General features: G+C 42.9%; 1 protein-coding gene across 1 annotated transcript in view; it reads left to right on the top strand.

The window, feature by feature from the left end:
* Nucleotides 1-1,369: 1,369 nt before the first annotated feature.
* LOC149829696 (actin-interacting protein 1-2-like) overlaps nt 1,370-27,105 on the top strand; it is a 73,604-nt gene continuing 47,868 nt past the window's right edge. The window contains exon 1 of the mRNA XM_090015257.1: nt 1,370-1,413. Within this exon, the coding sequence (XP_089871383.1) occupies nt 1,370-1,413 (44 nt within the window). The remainder of the gene's footprint in view (nt 1,414-27,105) is intronic.

Genomic DNA, 27,105 nt, shown 5'->3' on the forward strand with positions numbered 1-27,105 from the left:
AATTCTGGTACACAAAAATGATTAAAATATAATATTTTATGGTCGACTCTGATACCAAACCTGTAGCGACCCCAACTCATCCCTATTGAAAAGTAATTTTTTTTTAAAGCAATCAAAGGGACTCTTTTAGAGACCTCACTATTTGGTAACTACCATATATAACTAAAATTTGGAATTAATTAATTAATTAATAATTAATAAATATCTAGAAAATTTCATAGAGTGCCTTATCCATCTTGGAGTCTTTTAACCTTAAATTTCCTTAAATTAAACCTTTATACCGAATTGAAAGCTTTAATTTCGTTGGACCTAGATTTTAGATCTGGGTCCAGATCCAAGATGCAAATTCATATCCAATATTTATATGGATCTTGAACTGGATCAGATCCTAATTAATATGGGTTTTGGATTGAGTTCAAATCCATATTAACTTGGATCATACAGATTGGATTTAGTTTGATCCAATCTGGAGCCGGTCCCATCGAGACAGACCCTTTTTTAAAAAATATGATTTTCGAGCAGACCATAGCCTGAGTTCAAAAAAATAAAATATAGTTGAATTCAACATTTTGAGGTACATCTAATGATGTATAACTTGAATTTTGCTCAAATTTTGCTTGATTTTAAAGGTCAAAAATAAAAGTTTTTATCATATCTTGTTTGGCTCATTTAGGTCTTATCAATGACCCATGGGTCAAACCCAAACTCAATTGACGCTACCTAAAATCGAGGATTTATCGATTTTTTTATGGCACTTAGCCAAAACCTCAAATATCTCTAAATTTAATACACGATATTACAAGATCTCGGCACTCAAGCACACCCTCATAATTGTTAGGGAAAAGTAATATGTTTGACTCTATATAATTAGGGGTGTCAACGGGTTGGGTTTACTTCGACCAAACCCTATAGGGTTCGGGTTTGGTGACAAAAAAGAATACCCGATTAAGAATCATGTCCCGACTTGAAGAACCGATTAATATATGGACCCGAGTATAGTTTGTGAAATTTTATACCAGACCCAAGCTTGACTCAAGCTTTGATTAAGACCATAAATTTTCAATGTAAAAATGATAAAAAATTATTATTTTATCAGGTATGATCTGGGTCTGGTTCATGTAGTTCTTATTGGATCTAGGTATGATTTATCTTATAGTAGGCTCGATTAGACCTGGGTCTAGACCCGGTATCCTACCCAAAAATCTGATCCAAGTTTGGTTCCACCTAGGTCGAACCAAAGCCGACCTATTGACACCCTTACATACAATGTCGTAAGCTTAAAGTAAAAACAACCACGATCTAACATTAATGTAAAAGGCTGACATGATTCCTGAATGAGTAGATGCATCATTACGAAGGGCAATATAAGATGGGGAAAGCATTTGACCCTCTAATTGGAACTCACAGGAGAAGGTTGGTTTGAGCAAATGTATTCAACATGGTCGAATTCGTAAGAATGAACACTTAGATCATATTTTTTTATGTAAAAATATTATTTTTTGAAGGTTGAAAGTTTGGTACATTGTAGGCCGTTGATTTTTTAACACTGAAAAAATCTCACATGCATGTTATAATAACATGTTTCAAAGGTCCTTTTCTACTAAACTAAACATGTAGATCGTGTCAAATGTGCAAAAAATAATAAAAATATTACAGTTTTTCACTGAGGGGTTCCTTACCCACGAGGGATAGCAAATATTGTCCCATAAAACGGTCCTGGTTTTTTTGTGAGCAAACTTTCTTGGATGACATCCAATCACTAAAGTGTCATAGTGAGTTTCCACTTTCTCAGTAGGATAGAGTGTGCGCTTAATTGTTGGGTAGTTCTGGGGTAGGACCTTGTCTCTGTGTGCTGGAACAGGTCGCTAAGGACAAATTTCACCATTGTGCGCTTAAAAAGTGACTATTTAGAAAATATTTAAAAAATTTTAATGTTTAATTCTTTAGGATAATGACGGCATCTATTTTACAATTTAACAATATTTTAATCTAAACTTTATTTTCTAATGACAATAAAACCCGTATCGAAGACCAGGTCGCTTAATGGGCTCGGCCCACTGCGATATAAGACCCTCAAAGATTAAGACACAACCACCCTATTTTGTAGATTCTGATCGGGTGCAATCACATGTCACAAAATTTGTGCATTATGCACTTGACTGCCCTCCATCAGGCCCTGGGCCCCACAACTGACAGGCTATCCTCAAGATGGAGGGTGATCAGGTGCTTAATGTTGGTGCAATTATATTGTATCTGATATTTTCATTGTTTTTATGTCCCCCGTACACCTGACGCCCGAACCGGATAAGCAATTCAAATCTTGTGCAGGCCCCTGTCAATTCCTCTGAGTTTCGATCTCGCGACCCTATCGTTGAAGTAAACTTTTCAGTTCAAACTTGATAACTGACAAAATCAATATGCTTCCCAGAAAGTGAATCAACTCACCATGTCAACCAGCCATTAGAATAATTTGGCAATCAAATACTTAAATTGTAAACCATTTTAGATCTCGAATAATTTGGCAATCAAGTACTTAAATTGTAAACCATTTTAGATCTCTCTCTCTCTCTCTTGTAGGGGAGCAATTCTCGTGGTCAAATATGAGGTCTCGCCCTTGCTTGCGGATACTTGATCGCGTTTTTCTCTCCCAGAACTATTTCACGCAGTTCCAGATGTCACTGCTTGTCTGCTGCCATGGACCATGTCCGATCATGGACAAATGACTGTTTCGTGGGGCGCAGGCTTCAAGGCATGTCGTAGGTTCTTCTTTGATGAATGGTGGCTTCGGGTGCCAGACTTTCAGCAGTTGGTAGGTCAATCGTGGGCTCAACCTGCTACGGGATCTTGGGTGGCCATCCGCATCCATGTTAAGCTTCTTCGTCTTCGAAAACGTATTAAGGAATGGCTAAGTTTTAATAACCTGAACAAGTTTAGGTTCATCGGCCAGTGGGAAGCTGAGCTCTCCGATTTGGCCCAACGTTAGGTCGATCTTGTTGGTGTACCGAAGGGTCAAGTGCTTCAATTGCAGGAGCGTATCGTCGTACTCTCTACTCTCGTTGCAGAATGGAGAGCACGAGATGAGCTTAGATGGAAGTTGAGGGCTAGAGTTGCATGGTTGGCTAATAGCGATGATAATACACAATTTTTTCATATGAACGCATCAAATAAATACAGTAAGAACTGTATACTCTCGATCGAGATCGATGGATGCCAGTTTGGTCTGCACAATTGCCTGCCAGCTATTACTTCTTATTTCTCCAGGTTGTATTCGGCCGACTTAGGCGTCAGGGGGGTCATCGGCGATATGGGCTATAAGCAGTTGGCGGCAAACCAATTTGTTTCTTTGCAGGTTAGATTCACTGAAGTGGAGATTTCGAATGCTATTAGCGAACTATCGGGATGGAAGGCACCAGGCCTTAATGGTTTTCACATTGACTTCTTTAAAGCATTTTGGTCAACTGTAAAAACTTACCTGCTCCACTTGTTCGATGAATTCTATCGTAATGCGAGGCTGCCTAAACCATATTATGTGGCAGTCATCTCTTTGATTTCTAAGAGGCAAGGGGCATCAGACATATCCAACTTTAGGCCGATTTCGGTGATGGGTGCTCTGTATCGCATTATATCTAAGGTGTTGGCTAATCGGTTGCGCGCTGTCATTGATCAACTTGTTTTGTCCGAACCAGGGTGCTTTTATTCCAGGTCGAAGTTTGCAAGGATCCTTTATTTGTGCAACTGAGCTTCTTCACTCTTTACAGTCGACTGGATCACCGCACTTCATGCTAAAATTGGATTTTCACAAGACTTATGACAGAATGGCATGGGATTTTCTGATTGAATCTCTAACAAATATGAAGCTTGGCAGCCGATTTATAGCATGGGTTAAGGAGTTGGTCACAAAATCCGTATCATCAGTTTGCATCAATGGAATGAGAGGGGAAGAATTCAAGTTGGCTAGAGGTGTACGACAGGGTTGTCCTCTAGCACCTATCATTTTTAATATCGCGGTAGATGGTTTACCTATTCTCATGAAAAGGGCAGAAGAAACAGGCTTCTTGGAATCCTTGGGCATTCCTGGTTTTGTTGGTCACACAATTCAATATGCAGACGATACTTTAATATTTGGACATGCGAATGTTAATCAAATGTCTAGGTTGTACTTCATTATTAAAGTCTTTGCTGCAATTTCAGACCTTCGCCTGAACGAGAGTAAGTGCGCTCTGGTCTTACTCAATGCTGACCCTCTTCTCCAATCGGCTGCTGCAAGGATCTTCAACTGCCCAATATCCGACTTCCTGTCAATTTCTTGGGTCCATCGTTGCACTCTCTACAATCAGCGGGAACTTCTACTTGGATGTCTACCATAGAGCGGGTGCAAGGAAGATTGCAGGCTTGGAAGGCTCAATATTTATCTTTTGTGGGACGAGTGATGCTCATTCGCCATGTTTTAGCCCGATTACCAGAGTTTCGAATGAGCATGTCTATTATACCGACGACAATAGAGCAGACGATCAATCGTTTGCTTTCGCACTTCCTTTGGTCTGGGAATGTGTCGCACAAAAAGTACCTGCTTGTTTCTTGTCAACAGATCGTGCTTCCGAGGCACCAAGGTGGCTTAGAGATTCCAACTATGAGAAAGAGGAGCATCGTTTTAGTCTTGAAGTGGGCTTGGGAAGCTTCTACATCTCAATCTTCTTGGGCTATGATTGTTAGGCAAAAATATGGTAGTCTACATGAATCCCTTCTTTCCACGCCCAGTTCAGTGTGTCATTCGTCCCTCTGGCTAGAGTGGCGGAAGACACTTCGATCCTTCAGTGGCAGAGATTTTAGGCCTGTCCATGGCATGACATGGCTTCACTGGGCCATGGCGAGCGGAGATAGGTTCTCCATTAAGCAAGTTTACCATTCCTTGTTGCCATCCGGGATGAACTGGTTTCCCAGTGATTGTATGTGGGGTAAGGAGCCAGCTCCAAGGGCAAAAGCTTTGGCATGACTTGTGGCGGATCGTGTTCAAACCCAAATTAATGTCAGGAAACGAGGGATTCAATTTCCAAGCATGTGTGTTCTTTACGAGAAGGTTGTAGAGGACACGACTCACCTATTTTGGCTCTGCTCGGTCATTTTAGACTTATTTTTTCAAACTTGGGGTGCGCCACTTGTTCAAACTCGTCCGTGCTCCGTTATTCGGGACCTCTTGCTTGGTCCCAGGATTGTACGACACAAAAAAAATGGAGATTACTGTGGCGGGTTTGGTTGCTTTCAGCATGGTGGGTCATATGGACTGAAAGAAACGACATCTTCTTCAGGGGCATCAAATTCGATTTCGGAAGGCTTCGACAATGGGTCATGTCTGATGTGTATCTGGCTCTTAAATTACATAGTAGGGGGGAGGGGCTGATCGACTTGTACTCTGAACTATGTACAATCGCCATCTAGATTGTGGCTGTTTTGCTCTTATGTTTCTCTTTTGTCTCTCCCATCCAATATTTTGTTGGATGTATTTTGGTAATGTTGAATGGTGAATGTTCTCTCTCTCTCTCTCTCTCTCTCTCTCTCTCTCTCTCTCTCTCTTGTACATGCGCTACAGAGTTTGTAACCCAAACTGAAACTACAACACCACACGTATATTTGTGCGGATGCATAAACATGAAATTTTGCCCATCCAAACGGATGGGTTTCATAGATTTAGGCGATGTTTGGAAACTAGTTGTCAGAAGTAGCCAGAGTGGGAATACCAACACCAGAATTGTTGGTGATGGATGGAGTTGTAAGAAATGATGCAAGTGAGATGGTATTTGACACATCCAATTCCACATTTTACATCCCACTTACATGAGGTGGTAGTTACCAAATACTACACCAGATCTCACACAGGTGACTGCTTCAACAACCTTCCTAACGTTCTTTCAGTATTATTTCCAACTTTTTAGTTGCATTCCAAACAGATGCACATGTGGAAGTGGTAAATCTCCCGTAAAATCAAAGTGGGCGATAAAGTAGTCGGAAGTCATAGGAAAAAAAGTTTCATTTCAAAAAAATTGCCTAGACCGGATATGTCTTATTTGCAAAATGGGACACCAGTTGATATGGCATTCAATCCATTAAGAGTACCTTCACGAACGAATGTGGGACAAATATTTGAATGCTCACTCGAGTTAGCGGGAGACCTGTTGGGCAGATATTATAGAATAACACCCTTTGATGAGATATATGTTGGGTTTCCCTCCTTTGTGGGATCCATTGGTTCGATGCACATTCAGTATCACTGCAGAATTTCAAGCACGATGCTTGATCTTTTCGAAGATGATTTGGAGTATTTGCTGGATAGCGATTTGTAGAAGTCCTCTCAGCTAAATGACTATTCAACTGTTCAGAGTTTGAGGTTCAGCGAGTTGTCGATGACGATTTGTGGTGAGTGCCTTCAGTTGCATAGCGATTTGTGGTTAGCGTTATGTGTTTCAGTCGGATGACGATTTGTGGTTATCGTTGGATAGCGATTTGTGGTATCGCTGGATAGCGATTTGTGATAAGGCGCATCGTAAGTTATGCAAGATATTTAGTCTTCCGCATTTAATGTGAGTCTTGTCTTCTATTTAAGGGATGGATGAGAGAGCAAAAGCAATGGGAGAGAGCAAAAGAGGCAGAATATTAGGGAGAGAGTGTGAGAAACACTTTTAGGGCACCGAAAGGGTGCGGAGGAAAAAAAAAACAAGAAGTGTTGCGACACTTCTTTCAAGACAGCTTCGTCAAGCTAGTTCTTCAAATCATTCGTTCTTTGTTCCTCAGTGAGGCATATCCTCTTGTTCATTTCGTTACACCTTGTGTGTTTGTAAGGCTTATGCCTTTTGGCCACTTTGTAATCTTTATTTGAAGATAGTGGAAGTTGTTGACCTATTGGTCGTCGTGGACATACCTCAGTTGAGAGGGAACCACATAAATCGTTGTGTGCTATTTTTATTTTTGCAGCTAGTTTGTTTTGGTTTATTTTTCTACCACTATCATCATCGTATTTTTTTCATCAATTCACACTTGTGGGGAGACCCGGTACATCCATTTTAACCCCAACACATGGTATCAGAGATTTGGTTAGTATATTTGTGTGTGAAGTCATGGAGAATAACATTGGGCGTATGATCAGTTTGAATGGCACAAACTGGATGGCATAGAAAACTAAAATAGAAGACCTCTTGGGTTATAAAGATTTGGATGGACCCATAGACGGTGTGAGAGGCAAACAAGAAGAGATGAAAGATGTCGAATGAAAAAAACTAGACCGAAAGGCGATCAGTTTCATTCGACAATGGATAGATGATAGTGTCTTTCATCATGTATCCATAGAAACTTTGACGCATGGTCTTTGAACCAAACTAGAGAGCCTTTATGATAGAAAGCCAGCAGTGAATAAGGCCTTTCTATTTCGAAAGCTTGTGAACCTCAAGTATAAAGAGGGCGGCTCTATTGCAGAGCATTTGAATGAGATCAAAAGCATTGTAAATCAGTTGGCCACAATGAAAATCACTTTTGATGATGAGTTACAAACTTTGTTGCTCTTATTTCCCTTCCTGAGAGTTGGGAAACCTTGGTGGTCACAGTCAGTAACTCTGCACCTGATGGAATGGTAACGATGAGCAAAGTTACCAGCAGTCTGTTGAATGAAGAGTCCTGGAGAAAGTCATTAGGTCCTTCTACCTCAAAGGCGCTTGTGATTGAAAACAGGGGGAGAAGCAGAAGTAAGAGCAGGGCTTTGCACTACCATGGCAAATCCAGAGGCCACTCACACTCGAGCTCAAAGAAAGACGTCGAGTATTATTATTGCCACAAGAAGGGGCATATGAAGCGACAGTGCAGGAAGCTCAAGCTTAAGGAGTAGAACAGAGAGAAGAGCTCAGAAGAAAAATAAGGTGCCACAGTCACAGATGGAGAGCTCATGGTTGTCTGTGATGGCACTAGCATAAATTTGATCGATCAGGAGACCGATTGGGTGATTGACTCTGGAGCTTCATTTCATGTTACCTCACGGGTTGATTTCTTCACTTCCTACTCACAAGGTGATTTCGGTAATGTCTGAATGGGAAATGAAGATGTGTCAAAGATTGTTGGCGTGGACGACATTTGCTTGGAAACAAGTGTTGGCTGTAAGTTGTTGCTGAAAAATGTGAGGCATGTACCAGACATCCGACTGAATCTGATCTCTGCTGGAAAGTTAGATGATGAGGGCTATAACAACACCTAAAGTGATGGAAGGTGGAAGCTAACCAAAGGCTCATTGGTGATAGCCAGAGGAACAAAGGCTCGTTCCCTTTACACTTTGTAAGCGAAGATCTGGAAGAGTGTTGTGAATGTTGTGGAGACTGGCTCGTCCACAAAATTATGGCATAGAAGGCTTGGGCATATGAGCAAGAAGGGGCTGCAAGTCGTAGTTAAGAAAGAGTTCCTGACAGGTGCAGCAGGTACATCTTTGGAACCTTGTGTTCATTGCTTCCATGGTAAACAAAATAGAGTTTCTTTCCATAGATGCATTGCATCTAGAAAATCTCATGTTCTAAATCTTGTACATTCTGATGTGTGTGGACCTTTAAAGGTCAAGACACTTGGTGGTGCATTGTACTTTATGACTTTCATTGATGATCACTCTAGGAAAGTCTGGGCTTATACACTGAGGACTAAAGACCAAGTTCTAGATGTATTCAAGCACTTTCAGGCCATGGCTAAATAAGAAACTGGCAGGCAGTTGAAGTGTGTTCGCTCGGATAATGGTGGCAAATACATTGGGCCATTTAATCAGTATTGCACCAATCATGGCATCAAGCATGAAAGAACTATAAGGATGACACCTCAACAGAATGGGGTTGCTGAGAGGATGAAGCACATCATTCTTAAGAGAGTCAGATGTTTGCTGTCACACTCTAAATTGCCAAGATCTTTCTGGGGTGAGACAATGAGGACAACAATTGATCTTATCAACTTGTCTCCTTTTATTCCCTTGAAGGGAGATGTTCCAGAGAAAGTTTGGATAGGAAAAGAACCTTTCTATGGACACTTAAGAGTGTTCGGCTGTAGAGCATTTATTCACATTCCGAAGGAAGAGAGGTCCAAGCTTGATCCAAAAGTCAAGCAATGCATATTCATTGGCTATGGACATGAAGAATTTGGCTACAGACTGTATGACCCTATTGATAAAAAGGTGGTCAGAAGTCAAGATGTTGTCTTATTGGAAGATTAGACCATTGAAGACATTGGTGAGTCTGAGCCATCAAAGTCCAGTACAGGTGATCTTATTGATTTAGATCCCCTAGATGCGCCAACTGTTCATGATTTCGTGGAGGAGATTCCACCTCCTCGCAATGATGCAAAGGAAGGAAGTGTTGAGTCAGAAATTGAGGGGGAGCCAACACCCCAAGAGTCACTTCCTCAGACTCCGATAAGGAGATCCACTAGAGAAAAACAGTCATCCAGAAAATACTCATCAAATGAGTATGTGATGATTACAGATCAAGGTGAGCCAGAAACTTTTGAAGAAGTTTTGGAGGATGAAAACAAGTCTGAGTGGTTTAAGGCAATGAAAGAAGAAATGGATTCATTGCATGCGAATCACACCTTTGATCTGGTAAAGACAACTAAAGGGAAGAAGGTGTTAAAGAACAAATGGGTCTTCAAGTAGAAGACTGATGAAAACAACTCTCAACCTAGATACAAGGCACGTCTTGTTGTGAAAGGTTTTGCTCAGAAGAAAAGAGTTGACTTTGATGAGATCTTCTCACCACTTGTGAAGATGCCCTCCATCTGAACTGTGCTCGATATAGCTGCAAGCATGAATTTGGAAGTTGAACAGCTTGATGTGAAGACTGCATTTCTATATGGTGACTTGGAAGAAGAAATTTATATGGAGCAACCTAAGAGTTTCATTGACAAGGGTAAAAAGCACCTAGTTTGCAAGTTGAAGAAGAGCTTGTATGGATTGAAGCAAGACCAAGGCAGTGGTATAAGAAATTTGATTTCTTTATGAATGAGCATGGATACTCAAGAACCTCCACAGACCATTGTGTGTTTGTGAAGAAATTTCCAGATGGTAATTTTATCATTCTCTTGCTTTATATGGATGATATACTGATTGTGAGCCAAGACATCAGCAAGATTAGCAAGTTAAAGTTGGAGCTAAGTGAGACATTTGCCATGAAGGATTTAGGTCCAGCAAAGCAGATTCTTGGGATGAGAATCGTTCATGACAGATCACATGAGATGATATGGTTATCTTAAGAAAAGTATATCAGAAAGGTTCTTGAGAGGTTCAACATGGACAAAGCAAAGCCTGTTAATTGTCCACTTGCAGGCCATTTCAAACTTAGCTCAAGACAATGTCCTACAAATGATGAAGAAGGAACAAAGATGCAGAAAATTCCCTATGCTTCGGCAGTAGGTTCGTTGATGTATGCTATGGTCTGTACTCGACCAGACATAGCTCATGCTGTTGGAGTTGTTAGTCGATTTCTGTCAAATTCAGGGAAAGAACATTGGGCAGCAGTGAAATGGATTCTAAGGTATCTTCAGGGCACATTAAAGATGAGTCTGTGTTTTGGAAAGGGTGAACCCATTCTTGATAGATTCACAGATTCTGATATGGCTGGTGATGTAGACAGTAGAAAGTCTACTTCTGGGTATTTGATTACTTTTGCAGGGGAGCAGTTGTATGGCAGTCGAAATTACAGAAATGTCTAGCTCTCTCCACTATAGAAGTTGAGTTCATTGCCATTATAGAAGCCAGTAAAGAATTGTTGTGGGTGAAGAAATTCTTGCAAGAGTTGGGCTTGAAGCAAGAAGAGTATGTTCTTCATTGTGATAGTCAAAGTCCTATTCATTTGAGTAAGAATTTCTCGTTTCATTCAAGATCGAAACATATTAATGTTTGATACCACTGGATTCGATATGTCTTGAATAAAAAATTGCTGCAACTAGAGAAAGTGCATACTGATGACAATACATCAGATATGCTGACCAAGGACAAGCATGAGAAGTGTCGATTCCTAGCAGGAATGGAAGAAGCTTCCACATAAGTCGGGAAGGGGGAGAATTGTTGCGGTTTCCTCCTTTGTGGGATCCATTGGTTCGATGCACATTCAGTATCGCTGCATAATTCTAAGCACGATGCTTGATCTTTTCGAGGACGATTTGGAGTATTCGTTGGATAGTGATTTGTAGAAGTCCTCTCAGCTGAATGATGCTTTAGTTGTTCAGAGTTTGAGGTTCAGCGAGTTGTCGATGGCAATTTGTGGTGAGTGCCTTCAGCTGCATAGCGATTTGTGGTTAACATTATGTGCTTCAGCTGGATGACGAATTGTGGTTATCACTGGATAGCGATTTGTGATAAGGCACTTCAGGCACATCGTAAGTTATGCAGGACGTTTAGTCTTCCACATTTAATGCGAGTCTCGTCCTCTATTTAGGGGATGGATGAGAGAACAAAAGCAGCGGAAGAGAGCAAAAAAGGCAGAACATTAGGGAGAGAGTGTGAGAAACACTTTTAGGGCACCGAAAAGGTGCGGAGGGAACAAAAAGCAAGAAGTGCTACGATACTTCTTTCAGGACAACTTTGTCAAGCTGATTCTTCAGATCATTCGTTCTTTGTTCCTCAGTGAGGTATATCCTCTTGTTCATTTCGTTACACCTTGTGTATTTGTAAGGCTTATGCCTTTTGGCCACTCTGTAATCTTTGTTTGAAGATAGTAAAAGTTGTTGACCTATTGGTCGTTGTGGACGTACCTCAGTTGAGAGAGAACCACGTAAATCGTTGTGTGCTGTTTTTATTTTCGCTACTGGTTTGTTTTGGTTTATTTTTCTACCAGTGTCATCGTCGTATTGTTTCCATCAATTCACACTCGTGGGGAGACCCAGTACATCCGTTTTAACCCCAACAATATACACACAAAAATTTCCATTCCTGCCACATACTGACAGCTTCCAAACAGGGCCTTACTCAAGTTTATAGAAAAAAAAATCTACCAAATAGAGAGAGAGGCATGGAAATATAATATTAGTAAGAAAGTGAAAGAGGTTGATTTGACATACGCAGGCATGGCTTAGTGATGTATTGGGAGCAAAATTAAAGGCTGCCCTTTTGTATCATATATTAGAATTTTAGTAGGAAATTATCACTTTAAAGTGTAAACATAATGTATACATGTATGCCTTCAACCGTTTCTAATGTGATTGTGATTTTTTCCCATTAATTGCAAGTTACAACAACAATAAAACCCTATGATCTAGAGCTACGACCTTACTTTCTATGCCTCGGTTGTTTGACAATAGATTTCAGTGCACCAAACAGTAGGGGATAAATTGTGAAATTTAATCAAACAAGAATTACTTAAGCCAAAGCCCAGCATAGGCGCGAGGGCGAAAGTCTTGACCTCAGAATTTTACCCCATTGGTGGTTGATCTATGATCTACCTGCGAATGGAACCAAGGTTATATATATATATATATTAATGAGTTTGTGCTAAACTCATTTGTTGCTAAACCACATGCTAAATGGGTTTTTTTGTCCTTTTTTTCATTTTACTTTTAAATTCTGACCGTAATGTGATCTATGTACTTGATTTATAGGGATCAGCTCTTGAAGCATTTGATTCCAATATATGGGTGGGTTTTTATAAGGTTCAAAAAAACAACGGTCCAAAATCTTTGTAAAATTTTTAGGCTCCAAACATTATTCCAGGTGTGGATCCTTAGTAAATCCACCATGCCCAACACATTTATAGAGCTAAAACTGCATAAAAAGCACCGAAGAAGCCCAAAAACCCATTTAGCATGCGGTTTAGCACGGATCCATCTTCCTATATATATATATATAAAGTAATGCTAAGCTGCTTCGGGATTACCTACACACATAGTAAAATCATAGATGTAGTATCTTCTCAATCGGACTCCGTGTTCAACATAGTTATTTGATAAGAATCATGTCCGGATCATGTTTTTGGACATAAAATAAGATTTTTTAAATCATGAAACTTTGCTACATTTTAGGCCGTTGATTTTTTTAAGGTCTTAAAAAACCTATACAATGATTACAATCGCATGATCTAAAACTTGTTTTCTGTTTAAAAATGCATATAGATCACATTTATAAGGTCTTATCAACAAAAAAAAAAACTACAAGATTTGGAAAACCCAAACCTTTTACTAGATGGGAGTAGGTGCTCTATATATAGGAAGAGGGACCGTCCAACTATAAGAAGGTCCAAAATCTACAACCCATGATAATCCACGGTGTTCTTTTTCTAACAACCGAGTTTTATATCGATCACATTTTTTCAACAAAAGAAACTTTTTTTAAGCTATGAAAAAATTGAGCATTTGTGACCATTGATTTTTGAATCACCAAAAAAAAACACTTGCATAAACTGGATTCCCATGAAACAAAAAATTTGATCCCAACCAAATAGACCATGTAGATCATATCTATAAAGATTCACATAAAATAACACGAGCTATGAGATATTGCTCATTTCAACTCATTAATATTGTATGCACATCCCCACTAACTAACTAACTAACTATGTATATATTGTATGCACATCTCCACTAACTAACTAACTAACTAACTAACTATATATATATAAAAGGAAGACTCTATTAAACATCAAGAAGTCTTTTTTTTATGAGGAATGTTGAAACCACCTGCGAAATCAGACCCTGCGCTGGCTATGCATATCGCACATTCAGCCGTTGATACCACGGTGTAAACCCCCTGAGACACACCTTGTCTTTAGGGAGTCGTCTTGCTTCGGCACGAGCTAAAGGCATGATACCCTTACCCTTCATAATGCAAGGGGCTGACATTTGTGAGAAACTCTAACCACCCGCCTAGCAGCCAAGGGCCCTTCCATTACACAAAACCCTTTGGGGATACCAATCCACGTCTCCATGACTTGCTACTTACTATATTTGTATCCATGACTTACCACCCAAGGAATTGGCATCCACGCCATCTTGTCCGTTGAAGGGCATGACCAGTCTCCCTAAGGTTATAAATTAATGAGACATGATCAACTAGGCTAAGAGACTAATGGCTCTCACTTCTTTTTTTTGAAAGGCAAGGTGGGGTTTGGCAGACCCCATCAGTTATTCAACCTACCATTGGGTTTTGAACCTGCAACTTCCCACTACAAGGAGACATGCACTGACAGCTCCTACCAACAACACAGCTTTGGCTACTAATGACTCACTTAATTAGGAGCAAATATGTATTTTGGCAATGTCTTAACATAATCTTACTTAGGACAAGAAATAAATAGGAAGAGTTTGACTAGCCCTGAACCCATCATCTAGATTGACTTGACCCATTGCTTGGTTAACTTTGAGTTTCTCATAGCTACATTTACAAACATAAAAAATGAACCAGAAGAGACAAATAAGCTGTGTTGATTGAGGGAGAATTGTCTTTTTCTTTTTATTTTTTTTTGCTGTTTGATGAGCAAGTTGAGGGATAACGCCATGAACCTGAGACCCCAATTTGTATATATTACATAATAATATTTTGTCAAAAAATAATGTTTTTTATATTTCAAAGACCTGTTTGTTCCATTTTCATGGATGGGAATGATCTATCATACAAAAATAGGCATCGATTTTTAAAAGCTCTTGCCAGTTCAATTTAATTGAGAGAAGTATGAAAGGATTAATAAAAGGTAACCAACGGGGGCTCTGCTTGTTTGGTAGGAGCTGTTAGTGCAAGTCACCATGTGATGGAACGTTGCAAGTTCAAAACCCAATGGTATGTAGTGTAACGGGTGGAGTCGGCCTAACCCCATCTTGCTTATTAAAAATAAGAAAGAAAAGGTAACAAAAAAAAAACTGAGACTCACCGATGCCAACATGACAATTTTAACTGTGATGTTTAAGGGGGTGTTTGTGTGTCATGGAAAATTCAAGTTTTTTCGCAAAAAATGCATCGATGGGCGTGCGTTTCTGCAGAACTTACAATGCCAAAACAAACATGGCGTATGGAAAAATGCCTCGACGGGTGTGTCATTTTACACACTTAACTCTCATTTTTCTCGAAAAACTGTTCTCATGTGGGTCCCATTTAGTTTCCGCCGCAGAGGAATCCACTAAAGAAGTGCCGCAGAACCCTATTCCTTGACAAGAAAACGCCGCTAAATGTTTGTTTCATCGTAGCCAAAAGACTAGAAAAAGAGGCGTCACATTTTTTAAATGCGGCCCAACTTTGACAATCCATGCAGCAAACGTCTGGTCGACTCGGAATCGTAGCTTTCTCAAAAGCCAGTCTGGTAAAAGGTCCCTCAAGGACAGAGTAGGATGCCGGACCCACTTGAATCCAGACCGAGTTCGTCCTATCGTTTATGAATGCCAATGGATTCACATAAATGAATGCACCATCTAAATCTAACCCATGGCCTAGTCTCAGAGTGTAACGCCCCGGATTTCCAAAACAAAGCTAAGTTAAAATTTTCATGAATTTCTTTTTTTTTTTTTTTTTTTCATTGCAGCGGAACTTAGAAAAGCTTTTAGCAGCGGAATAAGACGATAATGAGTCGTCAGTTTTAGAAAACTCCGAGCACGTTGCAGGTATGTGGCCAAGCAACTCATTGACCACCAAAGTGTTCCATTTTATCGAAAACATATGTTTATTACAACACTACTGCTTAGGAAAGCAGTGTAGGTTCAATAAAAAGGAAGCAGTACAACTCTGTCTAGAGAAACCCTGGAACTTGATGCCGCCTTGCTCCGCATATCGCCACGCAGGTTCAACACCTGAAATCCCCATTAAACGGGGTCAGAACCACTGATGGTCTGGTAAGTAGGCAAACACCTATCTGTTCAACTCAAGTAAATGCATAGACCACTCAGGGTCGCAGTTCGTAATACGACGCTCAAGCCTCCATGACTTAGCGTATATCGCACAAGCCTCATCAGGGCTATGAGTTGAACATCCACGCAAGTCGTCATGACTTCGCATAAGCCTCTTCAGGGCTGTGAGTTAGAATAACCTCTCAAGTCTCTACGACTTAGCCTTGACTTCCTCAGAGTCACGAATAGATGTCTAGCTCAAGCCTTTATGCTTGGCACATCCGTATCCTACGAATCTAAGGACAGCTCTCCGAGCTTCACTTAGTCGTACGGATATCAATGGGGTTCTTTCCCAATCGGTCCAGTAGTATACCGACCATGACACCTTCACAAAGGTTATGCAGGACTGACTCAACAATGTCATCCACTCATACATTCAAAGTAGCGCTGTACCTAAGCTAATGCTTTGTTTCGATAATTGCACCTCCCCCTGGGCTTAGGGGACTCATATCTGGGCGACAACGCGACGATCTGGGGGTTGATTATTCTATGTATTTTAGATACCCCAGAGGCCTGTTGACCCCATCCCCCTAGTAGGACGGTACAGCATACCGGAAGAGATCCTTACTAGGTATCCGAATGCATTCTGCTACTGCAGTAGTTGGGTTCAATCCTTAGATATTTAAGGATAACCACGACCTCCATACCTCTGAGTGACGAAGGCCATCAATGAACTCTATCAGGTTCGGGTGAAATATATGTCACTCAAGGCTGCGCCATCACCGTCTTCCTCGGTGAGAAATTCTGAAAGGGGCCTGCCGGTCTTACAATTACTTGACGAACATTGCATGCCTATAGGGCAGCCTTTGAGAAGTATGTACCCGACCCCAATCAACCACACGGTTTTCACCGTGGAACAAAAGTTGTATTCATATGCATGCTTAACTCTGCTCTCGGCACTTCGGCTTTGACGAGCACTTCACCTCTTTCGGTGGAAACAACACACTCCGGCTCAGCGGCCCTTACGAGTCTGGTTGTCTGATAATTCTCAATGAGCATGCACATGACTCGATCTCTACGGATCGGCTACTCGGCGTATTTTTACGCAACGGGCTCAGGACCTCGTCAAGGCGCTACCACTACTTTGGCGCAACGGCTCTTACAAGTATGATGCCCTTGCAGGTGTCAGGGAGACGAGTCATTCTGACATCGTTCCAACAAAGGGCATCATTGTGCCACTTAACTGGTTTCGGCAGCTCTTCTGCCAACCATTCTGTCAACACCTTCTCTGCTCTACCGGCAGTGGTGCGACGAACCTTTCTACATCGTAGAAGGCATTCTATAACTGGGTAGCACTTCTGCTACGTTCTTTCTGAGCCATTCTTAGCTCCTTCAGGAATTTCAGCAGCACTTCCTCTCTTTTACGGAGAAAGCGTGCGTTTCTTTTATCCGTTTCAGCGGCATCTCCCCTCTTTGGTGGGAAATCGCTACGCTTAACTCGGGAAATGGATGCGCACCGTTGTGCGTACTTTGCATCCATCAAGGTTGCAGGAACCTTGGGCCATAGCTAGGCCATACGTAATTGATTTAGTCTTTACGTAAAGAGCATTTTGCCAAAAGGCGAAGCCTTTCCAATAGGGGCTTCATTCGTCAAGCAGAATCTTGTACGAGGAGCGGTAAGGGAATCGCATGGGCGATTTTGGAGTTGATCTCCGTTTGAACGCTCACTTACGCGCCATATATGTAATATAAGCAGAAGCCTGTGCTTTATACAGCGGCGGCGTAAAGGAAATGCATATACTATTGTTCAGGGTGTGTAACTGAACGAAATATTCTACATATATAACAAAGCAGAAGCCTTGGCATCGTTCGACGCGACGGCGTAAGTAAATACATTGCAGAAAGCAGGAGCCTTGGCATCGTTCGACGCGACGGCGTAAGTAAATGCATAATCGGAAGTGCAGTAATCGGAAGTACAGAAAGCAGGGAGCCTTGGCATCATACGACGCGACGGCAAAGGTAAATTACATGGCCTGTGCGATATAAGACGCGTCGGCAGTATCAGCAGATATACACCTAGATCTGTATCCAACGATAGTTACGAGGCGAGCGAGTGAACACCGAAGTGTCCTAGAGGGCTCAACCAAGAACTAGGGTGAGATACTATTTTGAAGAACGCATATACTGCGTATTCGAACATATATATCCGACGATAGTTACGAGGCGAGCGCGTGAACACCGAAGTGTCCTAGAGGGCTCAACCAAGAACTAAAGCAAGATACTACTTCAGAAAGTATATTCTATATACAAACAATCAAATACTTGAGAGAGATGGTTTAATGAAGCGAACTTACTTCAAATCGTGGAAGAAACGGCTCCGGGTTGCTTCTTTGGCTTCGAGCCTTCCTTCGAGAGGTCAGACTAAGTCAGATGAAGCTGACTTAGTTGAGAAAGAGGTAGAGCAGGTCAAGCTACTCAACCTAAGTGGTTTGAACCTAACAGGGTTCAATCCAAGTCAACTGGGTTCAGTAGGTTCGAACTCAGCTCAAGTAGGCTAAGTCTGGGTTCAGAAATCCAAACCGGAATCTGGACCAAAAAGGACTTTGACTTTGACTTTAAACCCAACTAGGTTCAAGTCAAGTCAACTGGGTTTGGACCAGGTCAAGTGGGTTCAGACCCAGGTCAGGTGGGTTAGGACCAGGTCAGGCAGGCTCAGGCTAAGTCAGGCAGGCTCAGACCAGGTCAGGTGGGCTCAGGTGGGCTAGGCTAGGTAGGGGAGGTTTAGGAGAGAGAGAGAAGGCAAGAGAGAGAGGGGGGGTCGATTTTTATGAGAAGAGAGAGAGTGGGGAGGGCTATTTATAGCCCAAGCCCACCTCCTCTTGGGTTTTCTCATGCCCAAACTACCCCCTTGGCTTCTTTTTAATTCCAAGAGGTTCCTTGGTGTGGGGCCCACTTGGATATTCCATGGAATATTTTTGTGGGTCCCACCAGATATTTTCTGAGGAATATTTCTGTGGGTCCCACCAATATTTCCGTGGGTCCCGCAAGAATTTCGGGTTTCCGGCAATTTTTTCCGAAAAACTCTGAGTACGCCATTTTCTTCGTATTGACGTAACTAAGAAAGTTGGCTCGTACGAATCTATTGATTTCGTTTAGTTAGGAAGTTATGGCTTCCCGAGTGTTTGAGCATATATTCGCGATTCGACGAATATCCTAAGTATAACTGGCTCGCAGGAATTGATTCGTTTCGCATTCTGAGAAGAAATGCTATTTTTACCGGTAAATGCCTCATGAATTTTATTCAGATATTTTCTGAAAAATTGCGGGTCTTACATCATTACCCCCTTAAAGGAATTTCGTCCGCGAAATTCAGCTAAGAGTACAAGGTGAAGAGTTCAGGATATTTATCCCGCATATCCGATTCGGGCTCCCAAGTGCAATCATCGACTCCGTGATGTTGCCATCTTACTTTGACAAGTGGAATGACCTTTGTCCTTAGCACTTGCTCCCGTCGGTCCATGATCTCTATTGGCCTTTCTTCCACCGTCATATCCTCCTGGATGTCAATATATTCATGTTGGATGACGTGGGAAGGGTCGTGAACGTATTTTCTAAGCATTGACACATGAAATACATTGTGTATCTGTGTATACTGCGGTGGCAATGCTACTCTGTAGGCGGTCTCTCCTATCCGGCTCAAAACCTCGAAGGGACCAACGAATCTGGGGCTGAGCTTCCCCTTCTTTCCGAAACGAAACACACTCTTGGTTGGGGAGACCTTGATAAAAACCTTATCTCCAACCGCAAAAGCGAGTTCCCTACGCCGCTGATCGGCGTAGCTCTTCTGTCGACTCTGAGCAGCCAGTAGCTTCTTTCTGATCATGTGGACCTGCTCAGTGTAATGCTGTAACACAATGGGCGAGTCCAAGGTTCGCTCACCCACTTCACCCCAATGGATCGGTGATCTACAGGGTCGTCCATACAAGGCTTCATACGGCGCCATCCCAATGCTAGCGTGGTGGCTATTATTATAAGCAAATTCAGCCAACGCTAGGTGGGAATCCCAATCACCTTTCCATTCCAGCATACAGGCTCTTAGCATATCTTCAAGAGTCTGTATGGTTCGTTCTGATTGCCCATCTGTTTGGGGATGGAATGTTGTACTGAACTTGAGTTTCGTCCCCAGGGCTCTCTGAAGCTGCTCCCAAAAGTGAGAGGTGAACTTCGGGTCACGATCGGATATGATCGAAATCGGCACTCCATGGAGTCTAACGTTTTCCCGAATGTAGATCTCTGCCAATCGTTCAGTTGAGTATCGAGTGTTGATTGGCAGGAAGTGAGCAGACTTGGTGAGTCTGTCCACGATCACCCATATTGAGTCATGTTGTCTCCTGGATCGAGGCAATCCAACGATGAAATCCATCGTAATGCCTTCCCATTTCCATTCTGGAATCTCGATCCGTTGCATCTTTCCACCAGGTCGCTGATGTTCGATCTTAACTTGCTGGCAGATCAAACACTTCGAGACAAACGTAGCCACATCACGCTTCATACCCTTCCACCAGTACTTTCTCTGCAAATCTCGGAACATCTTCGTACCCCCAGGGTGGATAGTATATTTGCTACTATGGGCCTCCTGGAGTACTTCTTGTCTTAGCTCAGGGTTATTTGGAACCCAAATTCTCTCTTCCATCCATATTCCTCCATCTTCTTTCAAATGAAAGAAAGTATCATCTTTTTCAGCACGAGCTTTTAATTCCAAGTACTGGGGATCCTTGAACTGTTCGGCTACGATGCGATCGAGGAACTCAATGTGGATCGTCAAACATGACATTTGGATTCTACCTGAATCAGCCAAAAATGGCTTCCACTTGACGAAATCCTCCATCAACTTCCATTGTCCGGTTAGGCTGGCCAGAGTGCCAACAGTCTTGCGACTAAGGGCATCTGCTACAACATTCGCCTTTCCAGGGTGATAGGAAAGCGTGAATTCATAATCTTTGAGGAATTCCAGCCATCGCCGTTGCCGCATATTGAGTTCTTTTTGAGAAAAGAGGTATTTTAGGCTTTTATGGTCCGACATGACCTCAAATTTCTCTCCATACAGGTAGTGTCGCCAGATTTTAAGCGCGAATACTACCGCGGCAAGCTCCAGATCGTGGGTTGGATAGTTTTTCTCATGGACCCTCAACTGTCGTGATGCATAGGCGATTACTTTGCCATGCTGCATCAACACACAACCCAGACCTGTTCCTGAGGCATCGGTATATGCCACGAAGCCTCCCTGACCAGAAGGTAAGGTAAGGACAGGGGCAGTGGTAAGCCTCTGTTTGAGAACCTCAAAGCACTCCTTACACTGGTCAGTCCATTCAAACTTGGCTCCCTTTTTAAGTAATTTCGTCATCGGTACGGCGATTCGGGAGAAGTCTTGTATGAACTTCCGATAATATCCGGCAAGTCCAAGGAAGCTACGAACCTCAGTGATATTTTCTGGCTGCTTCCAGTCCATCACAGCTTCCACCTTCGCAGGATCCACTGCGATTCCATCTTTTGAGATCACATGACCAAGGAACATCACTTTATCTAGCCAGAATTCACATTTTGAAAACTTAGCATAGAGTTGGTTATCTTGAAGGGTTTTCAAGACGATTTTCAAGTGCTCCACGTGTTGTTCCTTGTTCTCAGAATATACGAGAATGTCATCAATAAAGACGATGACAAAGCTATCCAAATATGGTCTGAATATCCGGTTCATTAGATCCATAAAGGCAGCAGGCGCATTAGTGAGTCCGAAGGGCATTACTACGAACTCATAATGGCCGTATCTCGTTCTGAAGGCTGTCTTGGGTATATCCTCTTCCTTTACTCTAAGCTGATGGTATCCAGACCTGAGGTCGATCTTGGAGAACACTCTCGCTGTTCTGAGCTGATCGAATAAGTCCTCAATCCGAGGCAATGGGTACTTATTTTTAATGGTTGCCTGGTTAAGCATCCGATAATCGATGCATAACCGAAGGGATCCATCCTTCTTCTTTACAAATAGTACCGGGGCTCCCCATGGTGACATACTTGGTCGGATGAACCCTTGTTCCATCAGTTCTTCCAACTGACACTTCAACTCACTGAGTTCAGCTGGCGCCATTCGATACGGGGCTTTGGATATCGGCGCTGTTCCAGGTAAGGATTGAATTCCAAATTCAACCTCACGAAGTGGCGGAAGTCCTGGCAATTCCTCAGGAAACACATCGGGAAACTCCCGCACTACTTCCAAACTCTCAAGGGGTTGGTCGTTGGATTTTTCCACCGAGAGACTCAACAGGAAGGCCACACCACCCTTCCTAAGGTATTTTTGTACCTTAAGTGCTGATATGAGCCTTTTTTGTGGAACTGGTTTGGATAACCGGTATTCCATCTTAGGTAATCCGGGTCGAGATAGAATCACTCTGCCCTCGCGGCACAGAATCTTGGCATTATTCTGAGCCAACCAATTCATTCCCAGAATGACATCGTACTGTATCATATCGATCAGGATGGCATCAGTAGGCAAGTGTTGCCCTGCTATCTCAATATCCAAATTTTTCACACACCGAATACATTTGGTGCGTGAACCCAACGGGTTATATACTTCGATCATTTTATCAATCGGTTGCACCGAAGCGTGGAGTTGTTCGGTGAAATCGTCAGAGATAAACGTATGAGTAGCACCACAATCAAACAAGACGTAAGCTGCATGTCCATTAACAGGTACGGTGCCTTCAATCAGGTCACCATTTTCGACTTGTTCAGTCGTTACAGCATATACACGACCTGCAGCAGGCCTTTGTTCTACTCTAGGTGGGGGTCGTTGGACTTGTGTTCGTTGTGGTACTTGTTGAGAGGGTCCGGCAGATCCGGCATTCCTCCTCTGCTCATCAATAAGCTTCTTCCTGCATTGTCTTGCAATGTGGCCCACTTTGCCACAGTAGAAGCATCCACCTGTGTCACGTGGACATGGTCCTCTTGCGTGATTAACATGGCATTTTGGGCAGTTTGGGTTGAACTGCAGGTTGTTTGGAGCCATGTTCTGCCTTGGCCTTACAACTTGTTGAGTGTTGTTCCCACCTTGGAACCTTTTCTTCTGAAAGGGTTGTCGTGAACCCTGGCCACTTGGAAACATTCTCTTCTTGTTCCCACCATCAACTATGGGCCTTTTTGCTATGATCACTTTTGATCGCTCCCAATCCACTTGTATTTTTGAAGCTGCTGCCACAGCCGTTTGAAACGTTTGGGGCATGCTGGTGATAACCCGTGACCTTAGCCCTTCTCGCAGTCCATTGATGTACTTGTCGGCCCTTTCTTGGTCGGTCTCAAATAACCGGGAGCAGTACCGTTCAAGATTTTGAAATTTGGTGGTATAGTCAATCAGATTCATGCCACCCTGCTCCAATTCCAGAAACTCCATCTTCTTCTTGTTCCTGGAGTGTAATGGAAAGTAATTATCCATGAAAGCTCTCCGGAAGTCAGTCCAAGGAATGACTTCAACTTCCGAGAACTGGATAATCTTAGTGGTATCCCACCACTTCCGTGCGTTGTCTTTCAGCCGATACGTGCCAAAATTGGTTTTCTTTTCCTCTGGTACTCCCAGTACTAAGAAGGCACGTTCCGTCTCTTCGATCCAACTCTCCGCGAGCTCAGGATCGGCTCTGCCAATGAAAACTGGCGGGTCAAGCTTGAGGAACTTCTCATAAGTTACTCCTCCCAGGTGCTCGTTTCGTGGTGCGACTGGTTCTGGCCTCGTTTCACGGATGGCGGTAACCAGGTTGTTGAGTGTCTCTAACAGGAATCCTTGCGTATGAGACTCCTCGCTTGGTATGGTTCTCCTCGTCGTAGGAGCCATTTATCTATGCACACACAAGCACTTGTTTTTAGTTTCTCGATGTATATGAGGAAGTAAAAGCTTTATTTACTTAATATACATCACATTTACACAAGCATTGCCTTAAACAAAACGTCATGCCGCACTGGCAGACTTTAGGCAATGAGAAACTATATACATGAGTCTACTGACTCCAAAACATCACCAGTCTCTTTAAGACTTGGATTTCTTTGATGAAGACGAACTCCAAAAGGTCCATCTATTGCCACATGGCCTTGGTGCAGGCACTACTAGCTTCGGCTTGGGCGGCACTTCCGCACTAGCAAGCGAATACTGGGGATATATGAGAGACTCCAGTCCACTTTCCCAGTTAGCAAGATCAAGACTCTGGGAGTCTGGAATAAGGATTGGCGAACAGAAAGAATCTCCTCTTTTGTTCCTGCCATTTAAGCTCGGCATATGTGATGCCGGATGGTAGCTTGGCGAGTGATAGACTTCTGCAGGGAAGTTCAAATCAAAATCCCTCAGCCTTGGTAATTCATCAAAAGATGTTGGGGTATGGTTGCGCCCAACACTAGAGTGATGCGGTCCACTGACACGCGAAGTCTCATCCCTGAGACCCTTTGAAGCCCGCCGACCCATATCGGCGGTATATTTCCTTTGGCATTCGTTGGCGGAATGCCCATCTTCGCCACAGTATTGGCAGTCTTGGACTTCATACGGGCATATCCACTCATCGTGCATGACCTTGCAGCGATAGCAATATCCACGCGAGTCATGAGTTGCCATCTATACAAAGATGCACCCAGATCAGAACAAAAGTATAAAAACATATACTTACAGTGCGATATCGGTACCATGACGGATCTTGAACCAGGTTTCTCAGACTCATGCTCTGATACCAATTCTGTAACGCCCCGGATTTCCAAAACAAAGCTAAGTTAAAATTTTCATGAATTTCTTTTTTTTTTTTTTTTTCATTGCAGCGGAACTTAGAAAAGCTTTTAGCAGCGGAATAAGACGATAATGAGTCGTCAGTTTTAGAAAACTCCGAGCACGTTGCAGGTATGTGGCCAAGCAACTCATTGACCACCAAAGTGTTCCATTTTATCGAAAACATATGTTTATTACAACACTACTGCTTAGGAAAGCAGTGTAGGTTCAATAAAAAGGAAGCAGTACAACTCTGTCTAGAGAAACCCTGGAACTTGATGCCGCCTTGCTCCGCATATCGCCACGTAGGTTCAACACCTGAAATCCCCATTAAACGGGGTCAGAACCACTGATGGTCTGGTAAGTAGGCAAACACCTATCTGTTCAACTCAAGTAAATGCATAGACCACTCAGGGTCGCAGTTCGTAATACGACGCTCAAGCCTCCATGACTTAGCGTATATCGCACAAGCCTCATCAGGGCTATGAGTTGAACATCCACGCAAGTCGTCATGACTTCGCATAAGCCTCTTCAGGGCTGTGAGTTAGAATAACCTCTCAAGTCTCTACGACTTAGCCTTGACTTCCTCAGAGTCACGAATAGATGTCTAGCTCAAGCCTTTATGCTTGGCACATCCGTATCCTACGAATCTAAGGACAGCTCTCCGAGCTTCACTTAGTCGTACGGATATCAATGGGGTTCTTTCCCAATCGGTCCAGTAGTATACCGACCATGACACCTTCACAAAGGTTATGCAGGACTGACTCAACAACGTCATCCACTCATACATTCAAAGTAGCGCTGTACCTAAGCTAATGCTTTGTTTCGATAATTGCACCTCCCCCTGGGCTTAGGGGACTCATATCTGGGCGACAACGCGACGATCTGGGGGTTGATTATTCTATGTATTTTAGATACCCCAGAGGCCTGTTGACCCCATCCCCCTAGTAGGACGGTACAGCATACCGGAAGAGATCCTTACTAGGTATCCGAATGCATTCTGCTACTGCAGTAGTTGGGTTCAATCCTTAGATATTTAAGGATAACCACGACCTCCATACCTCTGAGTGACGAAGGCCATCAATGAACTCTATCAGGTTCGGGTGAAATATATGTCACTCAAGGCTGCGCCATCACCGTCTTCCTCGGTGAGAAATTCTGAAAGGGGCCTGCCGGTCTTACAATTACTTGACGAACATTGCATGCCTATAGGGCAGCCTTTGAGAAGTATGTACCCGACCCCAATCAACCACACGGTTTTCACCGTGGAACAAAAGTTTTATTCATATGCATGCTTAACTCTGCTCTCGGCACTTCGGCTTTGACGAGCACTTCACCTCTTTCGGTGGAAACAACACACTCCGGCTCAGCGGCCCTTACGAGTCTGGTTGTCTGATAATTCTCAATGAGCATGCACATGACTCGATCTCTACGGATCGGCTACTCGGCGTATTTTTACGCAACGAGCTCAGGACCTCGTCAAGGCGCTACCACTACTTTGGCGCAACGGCTCTTACAAGTATGATGCCCTTGCAGGTGTCAGGGAGACGAGTCATTCTGACATCGTTCCAACAAAGGGCATCATTGTGCCACTTAACTGGTTTCGGCAGCTCTTCTGCCAACCATTCTGTCAACACCTTCTCTGCTCTACCGGCAGTGGTGCGACGAACCTTTCTACATCGTAGAAGGCATTCTATAACTGGGTAGCACTTCTGCTACGTTCTTTCTGAGCCATTCTTAGCTCCTTCAGGAATTTCAGCAGCACTTCCTCTCTTTTACGGAGAAAGCGTGCGTTTCTTTTATCCGTTTCAGCGGCATCTCCCCTCTTTGGTGGGAAATCGCTACGCTTAACTCGGGAAATGGATGCGCACCGTTGTGCGTACTTTGCATCCATCAAGGTTGCAGGAACCTTGGGCCATAGCTAGGCCATACGTAATTGATTTAGTCTTTACGTAAAGAGCATTTTGCCAAAAGGCGAAGCCTTTCCAATAGGGGCTTCATTCGTCAAGCAGAATCTTGTACGAGGAGCGGTAAGGGAATCGCATGGGCGATTTTGGAGTTGATCTCCGTTTGAACGCTCACTTACGCGCCATATATGTAATATAAGCAGAAGCCTGTGCTTTATACAGCGGCGGCGTAAAGGAAATGCATATACTATTGTTCAGGGTGTGTAACTGAACGAAATATTCTACATATATAACAAAGCAGAAGCCTTGGCATCGTTCGACGCGACGGCGTAAGTAAATACATTGCAGAAAGCAGGAGCCTTGGCATCGTTCGACGCGACGGCGTAAGTAAATGCATAATCGGAAGTGCAGTAATCGGAAGTACAGAAAGCAGGGAGCCTTGGCATCATACGACGCGACGGCAAAGGTAAATTACATGGCCTGTGCGATATAAGACGCGTCGGCAGTATCAGCAGATATACACCTAGATCTGTATCCAACGATAGTTACGAGGCGAGCGAGTGAACACCGAAGTGTCCTAGAGGGCTCAACCAAGAACTAGGG

This window comes from Nuphar pumila, chromosome 8 (genome assembly GCF_984573655.1).
Source record: "Nuphar pumila chromosome 8, dmNupPumi1.hap1.1, whole genome shotgun sequence".
In the NCBI taxonomy this organism is placed as follows: domain Eukaryota; kingdom Viridiplantae; phylum Streptophyta; class Magnoliopsida; order Nymphaeales; family Nymphaeaceae; genus Nuphar; species Nuphar pumila.